At 39.5% G+C, this 10,170-nt stretch overlaps 1 protein-coding gene across 1 annotated transcript in view; it reads right to left on the reverse strand.

Annotated features, from left to right (window-relative positions):
• The window catches only part of slc17a8 (solute carrier family 17 member 8), a 12,050-nt gene extending 3,788 nt beyond the window's left edge, over positions 1–8,262 (reverse strand). Inside the window, exons 1-10 of the mRNA XM_023406690.2 lie at positions 8,084–8,262; positions 5,824–6,079; positions 5,345–5,463; positions 3,890–4,004; positions 3,359–3,446; positions 2,533–2,619; positions 1,019–1,161; positions 787–936; positions 541–673; positions 121–231 (exon numbers count right to left, since the gene is read on the reverse strand). Of these exons, the coding sequence (XP_023262458.1) occupies positions 121–231; positions 541–673; positions 787–936; positions 1,019–1,161; positions 2,533–2,619; positions 3,359–3,446; positions 3,890–4,004; positions 5,345–5,463; positions 5,824–6,079; positions 8,084–8,184 (1,303 nt within the window). The 5' untranslated portion in view covers positions 8,185–8,262. The remainder of the gene's footprint in view (positions 1–120; positions 232–540; positions 674–786; positions 937–1,018; positions 1,162–2,532; positions 2,620–3,358; positions 3,447–3,889; positions 4,005–5,344; positions 5,464–5,823; positions 6,080–8,083) is intronic.
• Between the last annotated feature and the right edge of the window lie 1,908 nt (positions 8,263–10,170).

The raw sequence follows: 10,170 nt of genomic DNA on the forward strand, positions 1-10,170 counted from the left end.
AGTATTTTCAAATAACTCATGCTTCAAACTAAACCCTCATGTTTTTGGTTTAGAGTCAAAATAAAAATCTAACATTTCAGATGATACACAGATTTTTCTTTGGTGCAGATGTGGTATTACCTGAGATGGCGAATCCACTGAAGCCTACAGCCAGAACTAGGAAGGAGATGGCGACACCTCGAGTGTGAGAAAACCCAACCACCAGCAGCAGAGAAGCCTCCATCCCAAAACCTGTGAAAATACAGTAAAAGAGAATGTGGGGCATTGGTGGCTATAAGAAACGAGATCATGTACACCAAGTAATTGTAAGAAGTGAGGGTGAGGTTACAACAAAGTAGTATAAATATTTTAGCACCAGCTAAAGCTAACAAAGCAATGGCTGATGAGATGTGGAGCAAACAATTAACATTTTACTTCTACTACTGGAGGAAGTTTATGATTTGGGGACACTATAATACAATAAAAGCAGTTAGTGAGTCTCTTTCCAATGTCAACATAAAGAATCACAAAATGTGTTGCTTTCAGTTTACTATGACGTACCTCCGCAGTTCATGAGTTTCCTCACATTTGTGGTAGACATGATTTTGTTACTGCGTAAGAAGTCAGCCAACTGTCCTCCAATAGGAACCACGATTGTCATCACCATGTGGGGGACAGCAGACAGGATCCCCACCTGTCAGGGGTTCACACATTCAGAAGACAACAAAGTAACTGCGATGAACAATCTCTCTTTATGAATATTTCTCATTGTCAGCTGAATTGCTGTAGTGACACTGTGAGACCAACCTTGCTGATGGGGAATCCAAAGACTTCCTCAAAATACGCCGGCTGGCTGATGAGGAGCAGGTAGAAGGTCCAGCTGCGGCAGAAGTTGGCCACGATGATGGCGTAGACAGGCATGGAGGTAAAGAAACGACGCCACGGAGTCTTGAATTTCTGTGATTGGGAAACGATGAAATGATTTTAAAAAACCTGCACAGCCATCCAAGGAAATTGGCAGCACATTACATGTACACACCTCAGTTGCACTAAGTTGCTGCATTGTTTCACCGATGGTGGACTCGATATACATCCTCTCCTCGTCTGTGATTGTGGGATGTTCAGCAGGACTTCCATATGCCAGCAGGAGCCACAGGACATACCATATGATCCCAAAAACACCTTTACATGAAAAGACAGCAACAAAAAAGTGAATTAATTCTTACACGTACACTTAAAGATGTTCATCTTTGTAGTGAAAGCTTTGTTAAGAGTTACAGAGCAGCTCAAGGGCAAACTAATTAAAAGAAGCCCACACCTTCTCTGGACCACAAGAGTTTTCATTATGAAAACGAAATGAGCAAGGTGTGAGTCACAGAGCCCAGACAGGAAAATGCTAATTTACATCAATAAATCATGAGATTATATCACAGAAGAACCAGAGTACATTTTTATTAAAACACGTTGGGCAAAGTATGAATTTTATGTGAGTGTTAATCAATTTAATCAAACTCAAAAGCATATTCAGATAACACTTTTTGGTCAAAGCATACAAAGTATAACTGCCACATAGCAACGTGCCAGTCAAGGATTAAGAAAAACACTTTGCATGACGCTAAGATGACAACTAGTTTATTTAATGACTCAACAGGTTTATAATTTGTAACTAATGGCTTATTAATGTCTTACTAATGCTTTACAGATCTGTTATAAACCATCCTCTGGCTGGTGTTTATCCTTTCTATATGGTACTAATGTTGGTAATCAATTAATAGAACCTTGTTCCCCAATAAGCCAACATGTCTGCAGTTATACATGTTAATAAGTTGGTAATGAATGGATTTTTGTCCAGAACTCTACTGGTTTTTTCCAGAAGGTAGCGTAAGTGGTCCAGAGGGTCTTCCTGTTTAAAGACAAGTGTCCTGCTGGATGATAAAACGCAGATGAATTTTTCACAACCTGGCAACTCAAAAGTTGTTCTTATTAATGGCTTACAACTTATTTATAAAACAGCATGATTCATTGACCATTAAAAAACCCATTAGTTAAGACTTTCTAACTGTTGACAAAGAGTGATTTATGGTATGGTGGTACCAAATGAATTTATTATATATCCCCTTTTTAAAACGAACTACTACGAACTAATTGCAATGTGTTTTAACATCAGCTCTAACATTATTGGCAAAACACAGACATCCCTAACACAACATCCTAAAAAAGGCATTTGTCTATGACAACACACATGTTTATGGACTGTCAGTGCTTTTAAGTTTGGCTGTTTGGTTTTATTCCAGAGGCTTAAGATGACCATTGTGTATAGATTAACAAATTATTTGTACCTTTGGACATATAACGTGTGTTCGTAGTTTTGGACACTGTTGGTGACTGTATTGGCAGCAGCCTCTCACTTTTATTAAAAAAAAAAAAAAAAAAACATTACTTACACTTTTTTCCATTTTTTCATAAAACTATTTTTCACTTCCGCATAATTCTTATGTGTGTGAATGAAGTGTTATTTTTTGTTTGTCGTGTTCGTTCAACAATCAGCCTTACCATAGATATAAAAGACAGAAGACCAGCCAACGTACTGAACGAGCACTCCAGCTAAAGGCATGGCGATCACTGCTCCTGCATAGGATCCTGGGAACAATGGGTGTCAAATTTCAATGTCAAGGTATTATTATGCCAGCAGTAACATAGGATCTCAGTGATAATTATCTAAATGTATTTCAGATAGGAAAAAAATATATATGTTGTTTATATTTACCTTCACTACACAACTGAAATAAATGAGTCATAGTGCCTTCAATCGAACAAAAAACCTACACTGTATAGTGATGAAAATGTGATAAATAAAAAACACATATGTTTAATATTAAAAAAATGCTGTCAAAATGAATCACTGCCACTGCCTTGATGGAAAGGGTGTTTTAATGTGTTTTCTATTATCTGACAGATTCATGAACACTGTTGTTTTGAATAGAGCAGAGAGCATGAGAGTGCTTTTGGACAGTAAGCAATGTGACGCTTCATTTAGGTGAATAGATGGAGGAGCTCCTTCATAATACGCAGGTGAGCCGTGTTCATTGGCAGACAATGTCAAGAGGGTATTGATGCATGGGTTGTCATGGCACCAGTTTAAAGTGCAGTGTGGTTATTCTAATTTCAGGACGGACAGCGGTGGACTACATCTGCAAAACAAAATAAGCTCTCTCGTGTCCATTTGCTGACCAGCCCCACTCTAACTTATAAGGGTGTGTGAACTGAACAAGTAGGATTTCTATCATTGTGTCAGTCAGTTTGGGAGAGTTTGTGGATTGTTCTGTAGCACAAGACAAGACTGACAAGACTGACAAGAGGAAACGGAGACATCGCTCACCACAGAATGAGGTGGTGGCCAGTCGACTCCGTTCAAGAGGTGGCGCCCATTTGGACCACATCCCATGACATGCTGGGTAGGTGACACCCTAGCAGGGACACGATGTGGAAGATGGCAAAGGTCAAAGTTTGACTTGAGAGGAAACCTGGGGTTTGTATGCTTTAAAGGAATAGTTTGAGTCTTTTGAGAAATACGCTTATTCACTTTTTTTTGACAATAATAGATGAGAAGATTGATACCCGTCTCGTATCTGCACAATGAATAACATGTTGCTCATTTACAGAGAATTATGTGCCAGGCTACTTCTTGGCAGGGAGCAGTGAAACAGTCCCACATATAACTAGATAACTAGATTTTGCAACCGGGTTGTTTTCAGACTTTATTATAAGCTAAGCTAACCAGCTAGTGACTTTAGCTTCACATTTATCATACAGACATTAGAGTGGTATCGATCCTCTCATCTATATCTCAAAATCCCAAATGTTAAACTATTGTTTTACGTGAATCAGTGAACTTTTTATTTTTTCTTACCTCCACTAAACCCTGCAGGATGCGAACAAACATGACGCAACCGTAGTGGACCCTTGCTGCTGATGGGATGAACATATTCAGCACTGATGTCAGGAAAATGGCAGCGCCAAACACCCTGTAGAAAAACAGCAATGTCATCATTTTGTGTAAGAGAGAAGAGGAGGTAATGTCAATATCCACCTGTATCACTTATAGATTTAAAGGAATAGTTTGACATTTTGTGAAATGTGTTTATTCACAGCAGCCAGCAGGCAATTAGCTTAGCTTAGCATAGAGACAGGAAATGGGGAACAAAGCTAACCTCTCTCTGCCAAAGGGTAACAAAATCTGCCTACCAGTGCGTCTACAACTCATTCATTAACACGTTATATCTCATTTGTTTCATGTGCACTGAAACCAATGTGTAAAACAGCGCTGTGTCTTGCCATTTGCCATTTGCCATTTGCCATTTCACATGCACAAAAGGGTGTGCACGTGTTACTTGTGCTGGTAGGTGGATTATGTTACAGCCTTCCAGTCTTTAAGTAATCTTAAAATAATTTCAAGGAGATCCTTATTTTTCCCACTTATTAGTACCACATTACCCAGTAAATTCCAGGGAGCTTAACAATGAATAATTAGTTGTTCGTTTTTAGAAATGACGGACTCCTGCAATAATGCTTTTAGTGCCAGACTGTTGTACATTGTGATATTATTCAGGTCTTCAGTAACAGGTAAAAACACAACAAACACATGCGACCCAGTGTCTGAAATTAGATGTCTAATATTGGCAGGCAGTATATCTCCAAACATCTGACGGTCAAAGCATCTCTTATAATGAGACATATCTCACACCTCTGCCTCTGCCATGGACTGAGATAAAGACATCCCTTTCAATCCACAAGTTTCTGCTTCATCACCACGGTGCCACTTAGCTCCCTTCTCTTTTCTCCTTCACCTCATCCCCCCTTCCTTCTCTTTTTCCAAAACAGCATGTAAGTGACACTTGTAATATTCCAGTGGCTGGTGTTTCAGAAAGAAATCAGAGGCAGGATCTTTCATTATTAACTCTGTCAGTGGTGTGTCCTCTTTTCCTGTGAAGCTTTTATTACAGGATTGCTATCTGCTCCATCAGCACCGCTCACCGCACCATACAGCTTTAACCCTTTAACTGCATGGGCTGAGGAGGCGCGTCTTTCTTAGTCCTTCATGTGATCCTTTCTTAACATATGTGGCCAGACCTGCAGCAGCCATGACTTAGACTAATCCGTGATTAAAACAAGTCAACAACACACAGGAACCATCATCTGTCTCAGCACACCTCACATGCAACATCAAACAGTTTCTGTCTCCTTATCAACAGCATCACAGTTTTTCTGGGGCTACAACCAACAATTACTTTCAGCACTGATTAATCGTCAATAAATTGTCAGACACACTGAGAACAGTCATGAAGTCATTAAGTGTGTGTGTGACCTGTTGGCAGAGAGCTTGTTGGAGATGAAACCACCAGGGATTTGAGTGACGATGTAACCCCAGAAGAAGGAGCCGTGTATCAGTCCCACAGTCTCTGGGTCCCAGTTAAACTGAGCTTTCTGAAAAGGGAAAGGAAAAAAGGGTTTTCAGAGGAAAATGAACAATTTTAAAAATGAAACTTAAAAAACACAGATCACCCTCATTTTAAAAATTCAATGTTGAACTCAGAAGCAATAAAAGCACTGTCAATTTGACAGTGTCCGTGGTTTTATCATTTACTAAGTTTTATCATCAAACAGCATTCATTTAGTATCTTGCCAGTAATCCCAAATACATCCCCAAAAAGTGTTAATTATAATGGCTAACCTACAATTTTGTCTTTTTCTGTATTGTCTTATGAGTGTATTGCAAGCAACAAGAAAAGAAACATACATACTAAAAAATCCTAAACAGTCAATGACCCAAAATCCTCCAGCTACCTGAAGCACTGGAGTCCCATTGATATAGACAGTGTTGTTGTTCACCATCTCAACAATGGCCACGCCAAGATTGCACCGAATTCCAAAGGAGATGCAGAAACCCAGTCCGCTGAGGATGGCGATGATGTAGCGTTTAGGGAGACCGCCACAGCTGCAGTCCAGCAGCGGGGCAGGACGTGGTGCTGATGCCACTGGACGCCCATCCTCCGTCAGTTCAATGTTGTCCTCTTCTTCTACATTGCTACCATCTATTTTCCTATGGAGCAAATAGCAAGAAAAAACAGTCAGTTGTTATCTGTTAAGCCTGAAGTAAAACTATTTATCTTTATCCGTATTCTTCCTCTACTTTCAGAGTCCAACGTACCTAAATTCTGTGATATTATAAACAGAATTTGTCAGCAAATCATATAAGCATGTACAGAATGTGGTTCTGTGCAATATTCACATGATAATGTCCTATCCTGTTGCTTTTGTCCGTAACAGTAACACAAGTCTCTCCGCTCACTTGCAGAGGGCAGGAGGTGAAGCCAAGACACACGACTAAAAAGGTCACAGCACTGCTATTATCAGGTTGCTTTCAGGTAAACCGCCCTTTTCCACAAACCCAGAATCCATCTGTTTCCCTGTCTCCCTGCTGCCATGAACTGCGTCCATCTACCTGCAGAAGCAGATCTTCACTGGAGTTCTCCTCCAGCACATTAACAAGAAACTGGGATCAGATTTTGTGGACTCGAATCATTCTCATGTCATATTATGTATTGTGGAATAATACACTGATCTAGAAAAGGAAGTATTCTTACAGGCGGGACAGACTGGTGTTGTGTGTGCCTGATGGCTATCTCTTCTTTGTTAAAAATATGAGTTTTGAATACAGTCTGTCTGATATTAGACTTAGACGTGAGTCTAAAAACCCTTAAATGACAGCGAAGATACAGACAACGAAACTGGATATCAGTATCATGGAGCTGATTATGGACACTGTTAACCTTAATCTGTCTCTTCTGTCTTTGAGAGTACAGTATGTTTAGTAGATGTCTCTTGCAGAACAGATGCATCAAACATGGATGTACGTATGTGGAAAAATTCTCAAAGAAAGGGTACAATAATCAGAAATTCACATTCAGCACAAGACAGGACGGTGGAGCAGGGTTAAAAGTTACTGCCTGATCACTAACTTCATGTGCTCAGGTTTTAAAAAGTGTTGTCAATTGGTGCATCAACCAAAATGGCTGAAACATATGGACAAAATCATGCAGCCTTCCATGAGTATTTAATGTTTGAGTATGTTTTATATTAGGGCTTTTTCTTCTCAATTATGTCTGTGTTTATGATGTTTGGTAGCACAAGGATCAATGTAAAGCTATTCACTTCACATACTAAAGCTTAAAAGTGCAAGATGAAAAGCAAGACATACATTTTTTGCACAGAAACAAATGAAAAAATTGATCTCCAATTGATTTTTTTTTGTCTTTGACAAGACTAGAGACTAGATCAGATTGTTTCACCTGACACGAACTTGGATTAATGGGTTATTTAATTAATGTCCCATCTTGTGAAATATAACTTTTATAATCTCTTTTGCACTCAATAAAAAATAATTTACACACATGAGAAAAAAAAGTCATATCGTTATTTTCAAAATCTATACTGTGCTCATTCTTCCTCATCTTATTGTTAATAATGATAGTAATAATAATAAATCTATTTTAAGCAACAGCAAAGACATTTTCTTTGCCATGTTCCACAGGTTCATAATGTAAGTCACTGCATTCCCTTTCTACCAGAAAAAAAGTACACACATTAATTATACATACACAAATCTCATTTCCCAGGAAATTGCCTACTTAGTGCTTTATCTCTTAAATGACAACAATCTCCCTTATATATGGAGGCTCCAAGCACCACACACATCCTTTTGTGAAATATGTATCAGATATGAAATATGTATTAATGTCTTAAAATAAAATCTGTGATTACATCACTGGCATTGCCTGGCAAGCACAAGAATCAAATATTTATTTATCACCGGGATCTCGTGAACACGTTGGGCTTAATGTTCTCGCTTCCAGGCTCTCTGACAGTAGATATTTCAGCCTCTTAGTGGAGCGAGCTTGTTTAAAAAAAATAAATAAAAAAATCTCTACCATGAAAACAATACATGGTCTGCAAAGACTGAGCTTATTACATGTAGTCCAAGGAGTGTAGTTCAAACACCCTGCACACACAGTCTTCCCACCACTCTCCACGCAAACCTGCTCACCTTTGTAGTTTTCCTAGAGAGTCGCCCACAGTATTCTTCACTTCTTCCTTCCCAGGCTTAAGCACCTGTTCCTTCAAACCTGCTAACCCACCAAAAGGCATTTTCTGGGTTTTTTTTTTAATCTCAAAACAGTATCTGGATACTTCACTCGCACTCTTTGCTAAGAGACAGGGGGATGGGGGGGGGGGGGGGGGGGGGGGGATCCACTAGAAGCTGTTCTTCATCCTCCCTGAGTTTGTGGCACCGGTGGTTGGCTCCACCTTTTAGTGGTGCCGAGGGTCCCTCAGAGGTAACACAGGCTTTCTTCTCCACTTGTCAGAGATGATTCAGAGAAGAGCTGGAGGGAGGATGATGTTGAAGTAGTCCTCCGTCCAAAGTACCATGCAGTGAGAGCCTCAGGAGCTTGTTTAATCTCCAGAAGATCCATCCAATACTGATAAGTAAGGAGGAGAGCAGATAAAAGTGTAGAATCCAGTTTTTACCCTCTAGGCATTGTGAGTCCTCTTTGTCTGCAGCTGAACTGAATGATCCACGTAGATCTCCTCTCCATCTCATATCTCATCCATTCCTGGTGAGGAGGGGCAGGTGTTGCTGATTTTCCAAAACCCAGCCCCTTCCTTTACACATCATCATCATCATCATCATCATCATCTTCATCGTCACCATCGTCAACTCCACAGCACCACCCCTTCGCCTAGTTAGGTTCATCTGATAGCAGCCCACTGGGCGAACAATCAAATATGCATGAGCCTGACAAGTTGCATTGAGGAGAGACGGGAGTAGCTGGACGGCTGTGGTGTAAAATGTGAGCAGGTGAAACCTAAGACAGAGCCATCAAGTTCCAGGTTTACATTCCTCGTTCTCAGCCAGCTTTTCGGTGTTTGGCTTTTCACATTTTCAGCATGTATGAAAGAGTGATGCAAATCATAAATGCTGCCATAAAGCTGAAAAGTTCATGGATTAAGAAGCAACACCATATCTCTAACCATTTGACACTAATGTTTCTTTCAAATCTTTATTTTGCCAGAGGGGAAGAAGATCATTAAATATGCAGCATTGAAAAAAAAAAGAGCCTTCTTTTAGCGATGGGCTCCAGCAGAATGACTGCTCAGGTTGGTGCCATTATTCCAGCTGTTTATGATTTCCATGAATAAAATGAGAGCTGGCTCCCCAGTGGACACCCAGTCAACAAACAAGGTTCCTTACACCAGAAATATTACAGCTTCGTTACGAGAAACATGAACAGATCTGCGTTCTTGAGATATATCTTTTCGTGTGACCTACATAAATGTTTTGTTTTTGTTAACCTTTTCCAATGAGCTGAATGTGGGTTGTTTGGTGGTACATATATTGTTAGTCTAACACATTTATTAGTTATTGATAAATTAGTAACATTTAAATGATGTACAATGTGATAATTATATTTAGAGAGGCAGATCCCAAACAGAAGCAAGAGAATTAGTAAACAAGACTAAATATGCTGCAGGTGTATGAAGCTTGGCAGTCTTCTTCTTTCTGTTTGACTCGACTCTACCACTTGAACATCTGAACAACAGTGCACAATGCAAATGTTGAATTTAGAAGTTTTTTGAAAGTAATTCATCGATTTGTGATGTAAAATTACCTCTGAAGGTAACATGACACCAACCAAAAGTATTCCTGAAGTCTTTTTTATTTCTAAATAAGTCATGCCTGCCATCTAGTGTTAGGAATAAGGAGGTGACACATGAGTTCACAATGTGATTGTGCAGAGAGATGCAGACAATCAATAAACTGTATACAAAATCTTGTCCAGTCTTGTATTTACTTTAGAACTAAAACTGATTTGAGAAATTATATGAACTTTATGTATCTATATTTATAAAACGAACTAAAAATGCAGCCATTGAGAGGGCGCAATATGGCACAGATGTTAAGATAAAAAGCGAGAAGCCAAGTCACATGTTACAGGCAACATCGTCAGCAGACAGGCGCACTGACCACGGCAGCGCTGCGCACATACAGTTACAATTACGACAATACGTCCATTGTAATAATACTTTATCCGTTTATTTGGTTGTAATGTTTATCGTTCTTCTAGCCCCCCC

Source organism: Seriola lalandi, unplaced genomic scaffold, assembly GCF_002814215.2.
Source record: "Seriola lalandi dorsalis isolate HSWRI2012SDOR001 ecotype SW California unplaced genomic scaffold, Sedor1 jcf7180002054314, whole genome shotgun sequence".
Lineage (NCBI taxonomy): Eukaryota > Metazoa > Chordata > Actinopteri > Carangiformes > Carangidae > Seriola > Seriola lalandi.